The sequence below is a fragment of the Anopheles marshallii genome, chromosome 3, assembly GCF_943734725.1.
Source record: "Anopheles marshallii chromosome 3, idAnoMarsDA_429_01, whole genome shotgun sequence".
NCBI classification, from domain to species: Eukaryota; Metazoa; Arthropoda; class Insecta; order Diptera; family Culicidae; genus Anopheles; species Anopheles marshallii.
The window spans coordinates 76,519,209-76,537,396 of NC_071327.1; the positions used below are offsets into that span (position 1 = coordinate 76,519,209).

Here is an 18,188-nt window from a genome sequence, read left to right on the forward strand (position 1 = left end):
TATCCTCGCTGGATGCTTTCCAGTTTCGCCACGGTCATCGTACTTGTCAGTCAGTGCTACAGATGTAGGTGGCAATACGAAGCGATAAGGGAAATAAAATTTTAATTCCAGCAACACTTTAACAGCAAACTGCGAAAGATGGTCACTGATAAGAGTTTTACGAAAGTACCGCCAACCACCTATCATACGCATCGCAAAGATGCTCGAGCACAACGAAGGCTCGGTGTTACATATTAAATAATGACCCAGGAAACTGTTTTGTAAGATTTATGCTTGTAAAATAATTTCACCGCTGCTATCTCTAGTACGCGCTAGAGAACTTCAACATCTTGAGTTTATTTCAAAATGGAATTCATGGCGTTTCTTAAGCGTAATGAGCAACTTAAGATGCAAGAGCGAAGGGGCGGAAGATAGGGTGAGTTGGAGGCGGGCAGATTGTCGGGTAAGGCGAGTGCCCTCAAAAAGGTAACACGTAGTAGCACCAGCTGCTACCGATGTTGCACCTTAATGAGATGGTTTTGCTTTCAATATTTCGTCGAAATGAAAACACCCCGCATCGCATCATTCGCTCTGGCATCGCTGGTACTGGTGGATGGTAATGAAAGCATCTTAATTGCGATGAAATAACCTCTTATTGGAGAACGGTGAAAATGTCCTGGTTAATATGCCCTAAATATGAACAATAATTTGCCTACTTTACATAATTAAAACGATTCACGATGTATTTCAATGGGAGAATTCCGAGTTCTGTAGACTTTGAGTTTGAATATGTCTAGATATTCGTACTAACTAGGCAGGGAAACAAGTAGTAGGAGCGATATGATTGCTCTGATTCGTTTCTTAAATCGTGAGGCTTCATAGCCATGAAGGCTTTTGCATGTCGTTCCATCCCAACCGTCCTGAGTTCAAATTTCCTTCATGCACGGGGTGAAACGTTTCGACAAATTCGAACTTATAATACTTGATAACTGCTTGGATTATACTTGATTGGATGAAGGCATTGAAGGCCCCTAGTACCCAAAATTCGACGATTCAAATTTAGAAATATGCAATTGCTCTAGACCAAGAGTTTCGACTGCTGAGATTATCCCAAGTTTGTTGTTACCACTACTCTAGATAAAAGGTAAGCAACGTAAATCATTCCTCTACAACACACTTACCTCTTGAGTCGTAGTAGTCGTCCTCATCATCATACTTTTCTCCCTTCACCTGATGATGGCCATGGAAACTGCTGCTAGCAACCAGCACCAGCAGCGTAAGGAGAAATCCTTTCGCCGGCATCATTGCGTTACGACACACCAACGCACGCACACAAACACGGATGCTTCTGTTTCGAAGCAAAACACGTTCGGCACCACTCCTACACGCGCGGGGAGCACAAAGGAATCAAATATCTTGGACGGTTCCCACCGGGACTGTCGTCTGTGTATATACTGTACTATTTGCGATAATTTCCCCGATGTTTACTAGCAATAGCTGCAAGTAACTAAATCAACGAGCTGAACACTACACAAAACACTTGGACACATACACACACTTTTCCTGCAGCAGTGCGCACCGTTATTCCATGCTTGGGGATAGGGCCAGTGGGAAATCTATTCCCACACACTGCGGAGGCCTCTCCGGCACTGTTAACTCCTGGCTGGTGTGGATGGATCCTTCTTCCTATCCGACACTATATAAACCTTTAGGAAAAGCACAAACGCACACTTTTATTACACGCATACACTAACACACTAGAAGATACAGAAAAAAAACTATTTTAATTAGGAAAAGTGCACAAAACACAATGGCAGGCGAGAAAACTCTTTTAACTTAAGAAAGAAAAAAAAAACACACACACACACGGAAAGCTTATAAGAACTTTGGCATTAATGCCGGAGCAGCGTGAAAATACGTTCGTTTTTCCTCAATGCATACGCGAAACAAAAACAAGCCCTACACAATAGGCACAACACACATCAAAGTAACACAACATCGCTGCCCAGTGTGCGCTGCTAATGTATGCAATCCTTTTTTTTTCCTTAACCACAGCATAAAATTTTGATGAGTGCGTCCACACACACACCCATACACGCGCATACACGTACGGTAAAACAGGACGAACAACGAATAAGGTACGGGGTTCGCACGAACACTAGCGTAAATGGGGAACCCGCAATACAAATACACCCGACAACAGCAGCAGCACTGTGTGTAGCACAATGAAGCAGGTGAATTTGATGGCGTAAAATCCTTGAAATTCCTTGATGTTTTCTGCTAGACGTGTGCATTTTCTAACTTTTGTTCCATTTTGGATGCCATTTGGAACTTTATCAATAAAGGCAGGGATGTCACATTAAACGTTCATCACAGCATGCTGCTTTGTTTCACAACTTTGAAGTTTGACGTGAGTTTGTCTACAAAGAAAGTTCGTGGCATGCACCCAGCTTTGGGATTGTTTTCGACAAACATCATTGCACCTGTACCCCGAATCAGAGCTATAAATTTGCTCTTCAACTGCACCACACTATTTCGCAACTAACACAGCAGAGTGCATTTTCGTAGCTTACACTTCCAACCCTTTTTCGTAAAACAGGTTTGCTTCGCGGGCCTTTCGAAGTCGTTCGAAGAAGTTGCAGCAACCCGCGCGCGATGTTGGACAAACCAGCCTCTGACAACAAGGCAGCCTCTGACATTCTAACGGGAAACACAAGATGCTCAAACGAGAGGAGGCGATGTTGGGATTTTGCTTTCACTTGTACAGTTTGACTGAAAACGTGATAAAATACGTGGGTAACTTCTTCAGTTCCTATGGTTACACGCACTTGCGAACTTTTCTTTGGTGGTGGGGGACTGCTGAAAATTAACTGCACTTGAATCAACAAACCAAGTGTGTTTCATGCTTGCGTTGACCTAGAGTGCGTGTTTCGAAAAGGTTACGCACACCTGAATTGCACATACAAGTGCGGCAATGAGAAGGATTTCGAAAGGAACAAGGGTGGTTGTTGCAAAGTCGAATGGTTTGGTGGTTTTTTTTTTATTGCTCTTTACCGGAATTGCCGGAAGTGGAATGGAATTGAAAGAAATTAAAGCAAAACATCAACAACATGAGGTAAGACGAGCAAAAAAAAAACCCCCGTAACAACACAATTTGCTGCTACTGATGATGAGTCACACAGTTAGAACTTGTACGCACACACAGTCAGGATAACACACGGCGTTTCACACACGCACATTGGATACAATCGGTTTTTGTTGTTTTTTCCGTTTTCACACTCCTTTTGCACCCTGTTTTCTACACCCCGCCCCTTCCGTGTATGCAGTGCACCACCTTAATCGGTCTCACACAACACGTCGGACAAACCCCCGCCCCACCCGCACACGATTCCCTGCTGTGAATTATGGGTTGTACGCGTGAAAAATCACACCTCGCACGCACTGTGTGACGCTGCAGCACTGCTGTTTTTATTCACCTGAAACACCACCACGGCTCTGACAGCACAATGTGTGACACCTTTCACGAGCACGACGAGAACGCGTCAGCGCGACGAAAACTCCGTACCGAATTTGCACTGGGAAGCTTGCCACCCTGCGAGCACTGCGTGAGTGTGTGTTGTACGGCGAACACCCGTTGTGCACCACCACCACAGTACGCACGCGTGAATTTTGCCCACTTACGCGCACACGTAAATGTTGCCGTGCTCCGGCTTCCTTACCAGCAGTGACGGATTTTTCGACGATTTTCTCCGGCAAGCACTGCACGACAGCAGTGTATGTGAGCTGCGTAAAACCTTCAAAGCGAATGAAAAAACAAGAAAATGCGTTTGAACATGTTGCCGGATAGTCGGAGCAGCACGGATTAGCGGGGCAAGGTGTGATGACAGTAAGGTGCTGTTTTGGTGCCTAAAAAAGCAGGTGATATCATACGCCCAGCTGGACGCCATATTGAATTAGATTGCATTGAGTGATTTTTATTTAAATTTCAAACAAAACGCCTTTTTTGTGCTGATTTTCTCATTTTATCGCTGTAGAAAAGCAGCAAATTATTCCAAATATGCGTTTTTTAATTATATATGTTCTCCATTAAACTGTAAAATCGTACGGTTTGAAACTTTCGCGGAAGTTTTTCACCATTTCGTCCTCTTCCTCCTTCGTGCAGTTGCACTGCCGCCAGTCGGCTTTTTCTTCACAGTTTAGCAAATTATCCGCACAGATAACCTCCCGTCCAAAGTGCAACGGAAACCCTTTCATTTGTCGCGTCAACATGACCGTCCCGTCGGGAAGTTCCGCCACGAAGTAGGGTCCCCGTTCTGGCAGATCACTCGGCCCGCTCAGCGTCGGTACCTTTTCCAGCTGAACACTAAACTCTTCACCCTTATCCTCCAGCACGTGCTGTATCTTCCACGCTACGTTCTCATCGATACCGATGGCGTTGATTTGCAGGTGGCCCGTTTTGAAGTTGCGCTCGTAGAAGAACACTTTCTGATCCCGGTCGGTGTAAAACTGTGCGAGCGCTTGTTTGAAGCGTACCAGCTCGGCCCACTGAGCCTCGGACAGCAGCGCCGCGCACTGGATGTGTGTGATGGAGAGGATCAGGATGTGCGTTTCGGTGATGGGTCCCTTCGCTAGGGCTAGATAAAAATAATCCCCCACCGATATGATCAAGTGCTTCTCGATGCTACCGGCAGACAGACAAAACCAACACGTCTCCTGATCGAACGTTGGTCTGGCACGCTTCTGGCCCTGGTTGGGTTCGTTGCTTCTGCGCTTGTTTCGCCGATTATCATCATACGTGTTCATATCGTAGAAGTATTGATCGTCTTTCTTGTCAACTGCGGCACCTTGACTTTCTGTAAGCAGCGATAACCCTGTGTAAGGGGAAGGAATTTCATCGGTGGTTTTCTGTATCAATTCCAGCACACGCATCTTTTCCACCGGCGTTATGCTTAAGGCGTAAATGTGTTTCTTCTTTTCCGGATTTCCGAAGCTAGCCAATCCAACGAAACGAGTAGCCAGCTCCATCTGTGTGCTTTTGTCCGGTAAATTTCTAACGTGAAGCGAACGTGTACAATTTTTAGCTAATAGTCTTGCCACTATGACATTTTCAACTTACCGGTATGGTGGGGATTCGTAAAATTCATCATTTAACCCACAGAAGTGGTACCTTGGCTTTACGGCATTTGCCAGCCATGAAACCAACTTGGAACAGTCCTTTACATTCTCCTGCATACCAAAGGGCCACTGTGACGTTAGCAGTATGTCAATGCCTCTAAAATCTCCCATGTTACCCTTGCTGGCTAAACACGAGTCACGCACAGCAATCGCGTCAGCTTTGTCGTAACTCCACTCATTGCGTTCGGTCGATTCCTCCGGGCTTGCAATGCCACTGAGGTAAGCAATTTTAAGACCACCGGAAGTTGTATAAACGCCTCGCTTCCCCAGGTAGCTAAGATTTGTGCATATATCTCCATCATCGGTGTCTGCATAGTACTGTGCGAGTTCCTTGCGAGTCGGGCCAAGTATGTAAACCGGTGCAGCAACTGCGACGGAAACAATGTGTTATCGCTTATTGTTAGCATTAAACGTTCCGGCAATCGTTACCTGTCTTTACATTCCTTTTGTACTCCTGTAGTACTTCCACTTCAGGATTGGAACCGAAAAAATCACCAACGCACAGCACCAAATCGAACGGTCCGCTCTTCTTGTTTACGTTCTCAATGCGCGCGAAAAACGCCTTCAGTTTCCCACGTACGTCGCCACATACTAGCCTAGAAAAAGATGTTTGCATATACGTTATTGTATTTGTTTTCTGTAAACCGCCAAATGCCATCAACCTACAGCTTTAGTTTCTGCTCCATTTCGGTGAAATTCCCTCCGGTGCAAGCGGTTCGTTACCGTAAACAAAACCAAATCAGAAATAATTTGACATCCCGTTCGTTTACCGAGAACTTGATTGCTTGATTAAATTGTACACAACAACATTTTCTGGCAAACCAAGGTTTGTACAAACATATCATTTTAAAATAATGACTACACCACGTGCTTTTTATTTGTTCCAAAAACCGTTACCAAATTACTTATTCTATAAAAAAAAACTATTTCAGGTATTCAAAGCATTGATTGTAAAATATTTTAAGATTAGCTCTATTCATAACTACCAGATTCGGCTTCACCTTCTGTCGGTCCTACGGTAGTCGTGGAGGAATCGTCGTAGCTATACGTCGTTCGATAATCTATCGCTTGTGCTTTGAAAGCATAATTATACGGATATTCTAGCGTAAAATGAAACTTTAAAGTAGGTTTAATCCCGCATGCCGGTTCATCTGGTAAATCTTGCCATTTGGTGAACTGGAACGCATATCCTAGCAACTCCAAGTACCCGTTTATGCTTAACTTTTGTCCATTGCACACAATTTCTCCGTCTGTGTCCGTGGTACAATTAATTTCCATTGCTTCATTACTACTTGCTGTGGTGTTTTCATTTTCTTGATGCATGGCTTCTGCCGTTTGTACAATGGAAGTTTGGTCCGTAATGCTACTTTGTGGTTTGCTGGAGACAGGACCTACGGGAGAGTAAGCACTGTTGGATGTTTTGTCATCCAGACACGATTCCGCATTACAAGAGAGCATTTCACATGCCGATCCTTCGTACGGTTCGATGGTGGAAGAATCGTACTGCGATTCACTTGTAGGATAATGATCAGGCCACTCCGTAGTCACTTCAACGTCTTCTATATAATCCTTTGATACGCTTACAGGCTCATCGTTATACTCGGGTAGAACCGTGGTTAATGGGGGTTGGCTAGTACGCTTCCGTCCAGGAATGTCCCAAGCACCATCATCCCATTCCATTTCGTCATAACCTGGACGGGACTTGGGTCTCGTTATTTCAGTGGTCATTTTGTCGGCTTCTGTCGTAGTGTCGTAGTAAGTGACAGACGTTAGATCGTATTCATAGGGGTCAGGTTCAGTGCTAGACTGATATGGATAATCTTCAACCATTGTGTTTTGGGGGTCTTCATCATATACCGGGGTTGAATAGTAATACTCTTCTGTCGGATCCAACGCCATGTCGGAAGGATCATTGTCATTCGTTTCGTCATAATAACAATCAGGAAAGTTTTCGGTTACAACTACTTCATCCTCACCATAAGATGATGCTACTTCGGTGGTGGCACTTGTCTCGCGCACTAGTGACTCCGCTTCGTCTTCATACAATGATTGTGTCGTATCGTAGTACATCGGAATGCTGGATGTAATATTCGTATTGATAGCACTTATAACCGTCGTAGGAAGTGGATTCGACGTACTGGAATCAATTTTGTGTTGCTGTTTATAATTTTCTATTATTCGTTCATGTGGAATATAATCACAGCATTGCAAATGTTCTGGTACGCAAATCTCCTTCTCGATATTGTAATACATCTTGTAAGGACATCTGGGGGGAAATAAAATCATTTCTATTAGTGGTCAGTTTAAAACGATGTCGGTTAATGTGACTTACTCGTAGCGAATTTGATAGAAAGAGCCATCTACGTTGGGAACGCAGCGATAGTACAGCAAGCAATCCTTTGCCGTACGAAATTGACCATGTATGTGACACTCTGGGAAATAGTCTTTGCTAAAGTTGTGTAAAATTTCCTCCTTGAATGGGAAAAGCATAATGAAGGATGACTTTGACTTGGTGCCTTGTCAATAAGTATCACTTGCCTGCGCTTCGTAGCACTTGCTCGAGGACGAACACTTTTGCAGATCCGGATGAAAGAAAGTCCCCGAAGGACACTGATAAACGTACTGGTGGAAGTTGTAGTTATGTTCTTGACATTTGAAATAAAAAGAACAGTTGGATGGTATCGGGAATAGTCCTAGAAAATGGAAAATGGCGCACATATAAAACCAACAATTTAAAACTGAACCACACCTGAAAAGCATTCCTACCAACTCCACTACAATCCGGCACGATAATGTTACAGTTTCGTGACTCATCATGCACCTTGATCGTGTTGGGTTGATTTAACGTTTGTCCAATGCAACGTTTCTCTGTATCACTGAAAACCTGCAACATATATTACATTTGGGATTAGAGTGTGCAGGTGTACGATCAGCATTGCATGTTGTAGAAAAAGTCACCGTATTATCCGGACATAGACCGATCATCACTCCATCCGGATGGCAAACGTAGTAGAAATCGCGCCTGCTGAACGTATGCAAACCACTGTCACCGTTGGCACATTTAGTAGACTTTACAAAAGAGAGCGAAAATTGCTTTATCAATCGGATCGAACTCACTCGAAACTCGGTTGAAACACTTACGTGATCCATAATGACAAGAAACCCACCACCAGGAAAATCACGACACTTTTGCTTGAGTTTATCGTAGTACTCCAGCTTGGAACAGAGTGTCTAGGACAGAGAGAACTCTTTTTAATATTTCACTGACGTTAAGGAGGGTCCCGATTGAACTTACCGCTTCACAAACGCCTGTTCCATTTGTTTGTGTCTGCACTGATGTGCCGACAGCAATTTTAGCACATTCAATTACCAGCACTAAAAGACACAGTTTCCCGATCTCCATGGTCAATTAATGGACTTGAAAAATAAACTCCAACGATTTGGAGCATTAAACAAGAATCTAAAAAAAACTAAAACCGTTCTAACGGAAGCGAACGCTTGATCGTAACTGGTAGATGGTTGTGGTTGCGCGCTTCCAAAAACTATCATCCACCAGCATAACCCTAGCCATGTTGTGAATAGTTAGTCACATTCTTTGCCCGTGATTGTTTTTTGTTTGTCTCACACCTTTCGGTCTGTTATGTCGCGTGAAGTGTGCAAAATTGTCACGCTTTTCCAAACTCTCGCTGGTTATTAAACCACCCTCGGTGACACGTTCGTTCGACCGCACGTTCGTTTGATGGGGATCGTGATTTCTTTCGCTGGGATCAATCAGCAACGATCGAGCAGTAACCTTGAAGCGTTAGTGAAGAAACAAACGAACACGAAGAAACAATTAAACATCATGGTGGTTCAAAATTTTGAATTGCTTATTTATTAACTTTTCTCCATTAAAAAGCCTAGCTGTTAGAGACAGGGTGCTATGTAGCTAAAAGTTTAGCTTCTAGGTGGACGCCACTTTGCGTTCCACTGACGATTGCTTAAGCCTACGATAGAAGAAGAATGGTTAGCAGGGGTTTTGTTTTAAATTGTTGTTATTAAGTCGAATAAATATAGAACAGCAACAATCGCGTCCCTCAATTTTCAGGTCCCCCCATATCATACACCGGACACCCGCTAGTACTAGATGAAGTGCTGCAGGCGGCTCTACTTCCCGTATACGGTATCCTTTCAGCAAAGAATTAATGGTTATTAATAAAGTATGTATTTATATTCCTACACGCCTAATTCCTACCGCGCCGTACAATTACGCTTACGTATGGTGATTCTTCAACCAGTTTGCTACGGTAGCATCTGATGCGATCTGATGACGAAGCTACAAACAAAACCATCTCCGACTATCGTTCTCGAGTCATTGGGGAAGGAGTGTGTATGTGTGTGTGTGTGTGTGTTTGTGCTTTCACTTCAATCACAGTACTTAACGTTATGAGCTTAAGTTTGGTTTAGCTGTGTGTTTATTGTAGGGTAATGCAAATCACACCCTGCTAGCATCAAGGGCCGGAAGTATTCGCAAACACTCTGTCTAATTGCTAAGCTATGTTATACTCTAAATGTAGAGTTTCAGTTGAAGGTTCTGGCTTATTAGCTGTGTATTGAAATGTGATTCCTTGTAGTGGAGTTGCTTGTTCCCCTGTTCTAGCAAATAAATATGTCCCCCTCCTGTGCGCGGCATGGTAGCAAAATGACCATCGACCGTGGCACTAAAGTGTCTGCTTCCAGTACTTAATGCAACTCTAATGCGCACTTGGCTCTCGTTTTGGGTGCGTAAATTGAAGAAATCCTACAATGCTATGGTTCCGATTCGTTTCGCCACTGTAAGGTTCAGACATTTCCGTGTGGTTAGACATTGTTGGCATCCTCCGTTTGATCGACGGCTATGCTGCGCAGCGATCTGAAATAGTGTTCAAAGTGGAGGGTTTTATATTCTGCAATTGCAAGAAAGCGCAAAAGAAAGAGGATCAGGATGATGTAGAGAGATAGACGCAGTAGGAGATCCTTGAGGATCTGAGGTAGAAAGATGGAACGCTGAGAAAAGAATGATGCGCAACACTACCTTGATCGTTCGAAAAGCGACGGATCAGTGTATATCGGTTCGCTGGGGTCATCAAATTCGCTTTTGGTAGCACCATTTCGGGACAGTGGGTTCATCACCGGTATCTGACACATGCGTGACAGGTTTCTGTGGAGGTAAGTAGGACAGGTTTAATGGAAGTTCTTCAAGGCTTAGTGCATCAGTAACACTTTGTCATCCGATCTCCACTTACCCGGTAGCGAATGTTTTCTGTAGCCCGCTACCAAACAGCGATACACCCGGTGTACGTACGTGGGGTCCACCCCGACTCGCCGTGGAGTGCGTCCGCCCAGATGCCTCAAACTGACTGCCGGACGCGTTGTGCAGCGCGGACGGGCTAAACGAATTCACCGGCGAGCTGCGGTCGAGTGTACGGTTCTTGATAAACACCTTCCAATAGCTTCGATACACGATTCCCGCCGCAAAGGTGATGCTGATCAGCAGAATGATGAGCAATATGACCGCACTGATCAGCCCGTAGTACTCGGCGTGCGTCAAACAGACGGACTCGATCGGTGCCACCATTTTGCGTGCGACCGTGTCCTGTTGCATCTCTTCGCGCGATTGGAACACCTGCAGTGGGCGAAAGAAGCGAGACTTTGAATTATTATTTAAACCGTCAAGCTTCGGTGGATGTTTCTGTGCCGCTCCCCGCAATACCTCAATCATTTCGCGCACTTGTTCCGGCATTTCACCCGGGCTCGTTACATCTGCCTCGGCCGCTATCGTGTCGGAGGCGTCCCTTTCCTTAGCGTTGGTTGCGTTATCGTTCACCACTGTACCGTTTACGATGGACACTACATCGTCTTCCTGGCCATCAGTTCCGGCTACTAGGGGTTCGGCCGTACCGATCGTTTCCGTCGCATTCTCGATTGACCGTTTGCGACGTCCGAACGAAGGTTCTGAGCGGCCGCTTGGTCCTGGGCAGTATGCCTAACAAGAAGGAGTTGAATTCAATACGTGCAAACAAACCAATGTCTACAGTGTAACCTACCGGTTGACATCCTCCGCGACATGTTCTTACAGTGGCCTCAAACACGAGGAAGTTTGATTCCGGTATCTTGAATGCGTTAAACCGTGCCTCCAATGCATCGTTATCTCGGGATCTTCCAAGTTCTGGGAACACCAAGCTGTCAACAGGACAACTGGCAACACGAAACAAACAACAGGTTAGACGACACCTTGACTTCCCTTTTTACTCCATCGCTCTAAATCTTACCCATAGTTATCGATCAGCTGCACACTGCGTCCAGAGTATGGATCCCGGGCAACTACGTTCGTCGCAAAGATGTCGGTTGCGTGACTGTAACCATCTTGCGATTCCAGTCGGAACGTCAGTGGATCACCGACGGCGATCGTGGTCGTTGGGCGGCCCTGGTACAGTATCATCAAACGTACCTTGTTGCTCATCGAGTTCTCCGCTGGCAGATACTCAATCGGGATCGGGCTGCCGGATCTGTCAATCGAATTGAAGCTGCGCGTGAGAAGCGTGTATTGGATGTTCTTTGTCTGCGAATCATGTTCATGGCGGAATTGGAGACCGAACAGCGTCATGGTGCCGGTTGGAACGCGATCCCATTCACATCATAACATGAACGTAGCAAAGTTCGTTCGATCGGTACACATATTGTTAGTAGCTAGTCTAGGTCTAGTTACTTCGAGTTTCATGCAGGGTAACGTGGGTGATCTTACTCATGCAAGACATCTTAAACTAAGGGAGTATTTGAGAATCTTGGAAGCCTTTCCTTACCCTGCGCCAATGTATCCCGATGTGACGACAGCTTCTCCAGGCCCTCGGAACATGCACGTTAAATTGAATCGCTTATCGCGTCCCGTTTGTACGTTGTCTGAGAACTGTACCACTATGATGTTTGTCATCGTGTCACCGTACTGCAAGTGGACGGATAGTGTCAATTACCAGTGGAATATGTGTCTGGTTTAGAGCCATTCTTACCCGTTGCGTTCCACACTCTGGATATCCCTGGGGACCGCTTATTCTCAGTACGTTCACTGTGCCACCGTTTCCGCGGAAGAAGCACCGATCGTAGAATCCGTACGCGTAAATACGTCCCACAAAGCCTTCCGGTGTGCGGAGCGTAAATTCCATACCATCCTCGTTACAAACTTGGCCGACTAGTAAGACAAACGAAACACAACAACGATTACATGTGAATCAACTACGTAGCTTCGGAGCTTATTTTATTATCTCTACACGAGCTTACCATCGAGACACTCATCCTGAGGACCTCCACGTCCCGGTGTACGCTCGTAGTAGTCGGAACTGTCACTCTCGAACATCTGCGTACTAGGGACTTCTAGGTCGCGCGAATCCCGATCGCTCAGCTCACAGTTGCCCTCCGTTTCGTACGGTGCACTGTCGCGATAGTTGAAGCTACGGCACATAAAGTCCCGCGCGCCAACACACTCCTGCTGACAGATGCCGAGCGAAGGCGCATTAATCACGCGCCGGATGTACTGCTTGCGCATCTTGCGCTTCGAGGCCACCTGCTTGAAAACGTCCGTATTGTCGCAGCGCGTTTCGTACGGTCGCTGTGGTCCGTAACCACCGAAACCGTCTCCTCCGCCGAGTGTATTATCGTACCCTGTACCGGACGGTCCGTAGGGAATTTCAAATGGATAGCCGCCACCATCCGGTGCCATGCCGACTGCTGGTCGTCTATAACCTCGATCACGGTCTGGGAATGCCGGCATTTGTGGTGGTGGTAGGCGACCACCACCAGTGGGGTAATATCCACCGTACCGGTCATCGACATAGCCTCGCTGCGGTTCATAACCTCCCATGTAAGGATCGTAACCTGAAGGTGATAACCATAAGGTTAGGTACTGTCCACTGCTGATTAAACTCGTTATTTACTACACTCAGATGTGACAAAGATTGACGTTTGATGTTATCAACGTGGTGAGTGAACATGGATTGCACAGCTAAACAAGGTAAATACTTACCCGCGGGACGGCCCGGTCCGGTCATGTATTTGTGGAACGGTGAGACATTCGGTGATGTAGCTGGAGGATAACGACCCTGGGCACCGATCGGTTCGAGTGGGTAGCGCGTTTCCGGCCCTGGGTAACGATTGTTGTCTATTGGGCGTACCGGTGCCGGATAAGGGTCCGGTGGGTAACCACGGTTTGGTGGAGCTCGTGACGGTACCACTGGATACACGCCGGACCCGTACATGTGGGGCATGTAGTGGGGCGGGGGGTAGCGTGTGGCCGGCGGTGCCATCATTGGATACCTCGAGTCTGGACGTTGTGAATGCATGGGAGGTGGTGGGTAGCGCGAATCCGGCGCTGGTCCGGGTGGATACCGGCCAGAGTCCGGTTGGGTCGGTGGGTAGCGTGCATCGGGCGGATAGCGCGAATCAGAAGGATAGCGTGAATCCGGTGGAGGTGGGTACCGATCCATCGGATAGCGTGAATCCGGCATCGATGGAGGATAGCGCGAATCGGGCGGATAGCGCGAATCGGACGGATAGCGCGAATCGGACGGATAGCGTGAATCGGGCGGTGGCGGTGGATACCGCATGGGACCTCCCGGTCCCGAGTACATAGGATCGGGGTCACGGTCTCCCGGATAACGATCCGTTGGACCGTACCGATCGCCTGGGAAGCGATTGTCGTACACGGGCGGATAGCGTCCATCGTAGTCACCGCCTCCGGTCGGATAGCGGTCGGTACCGGGTCCGGCCGGATAACGGTCGGTAACCCCAGGGTAGCGATCCGTTGGTGGATAGCCACCGGGGAAAGGTTCACCTGCAAGAACGGGAAGTGAGGAAGTGCGCTTAGGATTTGTACTCCAGCACGGTTCACAGTGCTTTTCGAGTGTTTTTTTTTATGCGGGGTGAGCACATGTACTTGAGAATGACATAAAGCTTTCTTTGGAAGCATTCTTTCAGTTATTCAACGCATTCGTTCGGACAACTGACCCATTACTTAGATGAGAGTGTGTGAACTTTGCCTTGGATGCATTTTTCCCCACCACACATACACATTATTGACAAGGTGCAACGAATGTAAGAGAGGCGTAAAACAGGTAACTTACCTCCATAGTCTGGTCTCGGTCCCATCGGGTACCGATCGCCGGGCGGATAACGTCCTGGAGGTAGCCTATCATCCGGCACACGATCCCGATCGCGATCTGTGAAGGAAACAAGAGATCAAATTGAATATTAACCCAGCCCTCCATTCGGTGGAAGAATGACCTACCTCCTCCGTAAGGTGGTCGCCAATCAGTAGGATCCGGTCGTCCATTGGTCGTGTCCGTATCTCCCCCAACTAGGTGCGCTTTGAAAGATTTCAATGAGAATCGGTATTCGAAGATGAAGCGGTTGAAGGGAACCCAAGGAGCATCGGTGGATAGCAAGGGTGTAATAAAGCAGCGGGAAGGTGATGGGAGGGGGAAGGGATGGATTCAATCATAACCGAAAGAAGAAGAAGATAAAAGAATCCCCGCCCGCCCGGCGGGCAACAAGATACTCACGCATCAAATTCTCATAGTAATCGTAATCGGCATCGTAGATGATGCGCATACCGTCCCGCTGGTTGTAGCGGCTGAGACGACAGGTGCGGAACCGATCGCTATAGACGGCCGACCGGCATTGGAAGCTCGTCTGCCGCAGGCATTCGTCAAGACACTCGCTAAGCGACCTGCCAGTGATTTCCGAGTGAAACTCACCGCCCAGCCGCGAGTTGCGATAGCGCTGGAAGGCGGTATCGGGCCGGCGGCCACTCGCAAACAGATGGGACGTGACGGAGTTGTCCGGATATTCGGTACCACGCTCTGGGACGAGGATCGAACAAACGAGAACAAAGGGTTTTGTGTACTGTTTAGTCTGGATGTCGTTTCGCTTTGTTTTTAAACGTTTATTGGCGCTGGTTGTTTGGCGTTCTTGAGCCCATTGGATTCCCCCTGTTTTGGTTCATGCTGGGCAAAAGCCGGTAGGATGTGTGTAAAAGGTAGGTTTTGAGAAAAATTGTCCAAAAATCTGCTAATACCGAGAGCCAGGGACAAGTGAGTAGCCTATTTGGCGAGTTCCCGAAGTTGAGATGGGAAGGAAATCGCTGACAGGGTCGGCGAATGCTTTGGCGGGCCTTTTTGGATGAGGTCCGTCGTCTCAGCAGCCACCAGCGCGAGGTGGAAAACTACAACTACAACTGTACGTATGTCAAAGGAGTACAAAACAAAACACAAATTTGACCTCAACAATTGAAGCTGGACATTGGGGAAGTGGAAGCGTTGGAAGCGTCCCTTGAGATGCATGATCTAAGGTTTAGAGGATGTGGGTCTAGGAAGAACATTAGCTACAGAGGTTCATATGGACATTTTGTATGCAAGCGTGCCTTTGAGATACTTAAGCTTATGTAGCGGTTAAGCGTGCGGATTAACTTTCCCGAATGAATGATAAGAGCGCGATTGAGCATTCTACCGATGTCGGTGGAGTACCTATCAGTCACCACCTCAGCAAGAGTCGAACCTTGATGGGAGAATCCAATGGGCTCCAAAACACCGAACGGCCGCACACCCGGGGATGTAGCTTCCACATCCGGGGTAAAGGCAAGCGAAGCGCAAAGCGAGGTTAGCCATCCTTCCCGGTCAGGGAGGAATGAGACTGGTGCACTTTAAGGACTCATACTTACGATTATCCAGACAGACAAGATCGTAGAAGTGATGCGTCGGGCTGGAACTGATGCTAAGGTCGTCCTTCTGTGACACGGAGTCTTCCTCCGATAGAATACATTGCTTGGTCTGATCGTCGAACTCGATCGAGCGGCAGAAGTACTTCTCCGCGCGCAAACAAAGCGATTGGCATTCTTCCAGCGTCATGTTGTTGAAAATTTCCACCTCAAACGGACCACCGAGACGCTTGTTCTCTTCCTTCACGTACACGATCAGCCCATCGCAGCGTCGTTCCGCGTTCAGGCAAGTGTTTTCTAGGTAGTCGGAGTTTGGGTCGTCCTCTAGGAGTTCTGGATGCGTTCGCCGGGTGAATCGACTCATGGCGCAGCTGCGCAATGTCGAATCGTAGTTAGCCGATCGACACACGAATGAGAATTCGTTCAAGCACTTATCTTCGCAGTCGGAGCGATTGGCCGCCGTCACTTCCTTGATGTCGGATACTGGAAGTTTCAGTTTCTTTCTTGGATGACGCTCGAACACGTACCTTCGGCTGGGACATTCTCGATCAGGTCGACTAGCTGTTAGTGTTTAGTACACAAAACATGAGTAAGTTGTGCCTGAAAATCGGTCGCTTTACAACTCTACTTACAGGTGATGCACACTTCGGTAAAATGTACACTGTTCGGTACGAGCATCAAATTCCCGATGCCCTCGGGAGCTGCCTGTTCCCGCGTTAGGTAGCACGTTGATTCCTCATACTCAACGCTCCCACTGAACGATGCAATTCGACTACCGGGCTGAAAGTCGAAGCTGGTACAGGCTCGCCCAAGATTGTTCGATGCAGTTCGGTCACGTAAACAGAGGTCCTGACACTTTTCCAGCACCCGAAACGGGGGTGCCGAATCACGCACGACGTCATCGTCGAAGCCCTGCAGTTGTTGGTTCGGGAGTCGCTCGTACAGTACACGTCCCTGGCCGTTGTTGCAGGTCGTTTGACCGAGCACCAGTGCGAACCGAGCGAGCAGGACGAGTACGGTTAGATCGGATAGCCCCGGTAGGAGCTTTTGCTTTTTGCGCATAGCGAACTCGAGCAGCAGCTGCTGCTAATGTCACCTGGTGAGCTCAACGTCCGTATGGGATGATGAGGAACGGGGTTTGAATTCGAATGTTTCCGAAAAAAAATGCACAAAGAGGGTGTAGTGGCAGTGAAACGAATTTATGATTTAAAGTTACTATTAGGTATCGTTCGAAGGTGAGGGCCTAAACAGAAAATGTTTTCTGCATCTTGCGTGCATGTCACCACTTCATAGTATCCACCGATCTGGAATGAAAGTAATGGACGAGAATAATTATATGCTTGTGGAACAAATTAGTTCTTCGTTTTCTCATTTCATGTACTAAAGTCTAAAGAATGTTAATATAAAGCCATTCTACAATCAGGGTTTTCAACCCTTGGAAGATCCTTCATAAAATTCAATATTTCAGTTCCCTTTCTAATTGTTACTAATTTGCCCCCAAATATAAAAAAGTTAAGTGATGTAGTAAGAACTACATCGGACGACTGTGCGCTCAGAGAAAAAAATTAAAGAAGAAACTTAAGAAATTATAAGATTTATTTAGTTCTACCTATAGGCACTTGAAGTTGTGGCTACTTCGATTCGATGAAACTAAGAATAAAAGCATAATTTCTTTCCATGAAACAAATTAGCTCACATTTGCATAACTTTGGGCGTTTTGAAATGTCACATCCGTAAGGAGTTGAATAGAAGGAATATACTGTAATTGGCGTTTTGCATAAACTCATTCTACATTTCCTTTTACAATTTTACATAGAATATTATACGTTTCGTAAGTTATGTGCTTGTTAGCAGCAACGGTTGTGCAAATACGTTCCTGCCCACATAGACCTCCATTTTCGGTGCAAATTTCGCTAGTTTTGGTCGGTAGCGTCACAATCCCGGCGCCATAGAATAAACCTCATCATCTCGCAACAGCTACAATTAAGGTACCATGAACAAAAACAGGAAAAAAGGTCTAAGTTGCCAGAAAAAAACCCATACCGTACAGCCCAATGAACAAAAAAAGCACAAATATTCTGCACCGGGAGAGAAATTTTTCGCAGCCAAACGCAAACCCACAACCAGTGCGGTGTCGGGGTGCGTTTAACTTAATTCTATTTTCTACCCGTGCTTCTGTTCCTTCCCTCACCGATAGGGGGGTGTGTGTAGTGGTATCAGCCTAAAGAGCCACTTTGATGATCAAATGTGATCATTAAGGGATGTGGGGAGTGGTGGCATTCGGTGGCCCTGGACCAGTGAGGGTTGTGCA

General features: G+C 46.7%; 3 protein-coding genes across 3 annotated transcripts in view; all 3 read right to left on the bottom strand.

Annotated features, from left to right (window-relative positions):
- Positions 1–1,284, bottom strand: part of LOC128711484 (calsyntenin-1) — a 72,041-nt gene extending 70,757 nt beyond the window's left edge. Inside the window, exon 1 of the mRNA XM_053806361.1 lies at positions 1,161–1,284. Coding sequence (XP_053662336.1) covers positions 1,161–1,284 — 124 coding nt within the window. The remainder of the gene's footprint in view (positions 1–1,160) is intronic.
- Positions 1,285–4,065: 2,781 nt separating this feature from the next.
- On the bottom strand, positions 4,066–5,840 carry LOC128712151 (CWF19-like protein 1 homolog). The gene is made up of 4 exons (XM_053807045.1): positions 5,821–5,840; positions 5,584–5,750; positions 5,096–5,522; positions 4,066–5,029 (listed from the first exon to the last, which is right to left on the bottom strand). The coding sequence occupies exons 1-4, from the start codon at positions 5,838–5,840 to the stop codon at positions 4,066–4,068; spliced, it is 1,578 nt and encodes a 525-aa protein (XP_053663020.1).
- Positions 5,841–9,993: 4,153 nt separating this feature from the next.
- On the bottom strand, positions 9,994–16,939 carry LOC128715773 (uncharacterized). Its single transcript, XM_053810687.1, has 15 exons — positions 16,510–16,939; positions 15,881–16,438; positions 14,724–15,023; positions 14,450–14,527; positions 14,286–14,381; positions 13,190–13,996; positions 12,448–13,041; positions 12,180–12,358; positions 11,976–12,115; positions 11,445–11,699; positions 11,220–11,370; positions 10,886–11,158; positions 10,419–10,822; positions 10,208–10,333; positions 9,994–10,045 (listed from the first exon to the last, which is right to left on the bottom strand). The coding sequence occupies exons 1-15, from the start codon at positions 16,937–16,939 to the stop codon at positions 9,994–9,996; spliced, it is 4,443 nt and encodes a 1,480-aa protein (XP_053666662.1).
- Between the last annotated feature and the right edge of the window lie 1,249 nt (positions 16,940–18,188).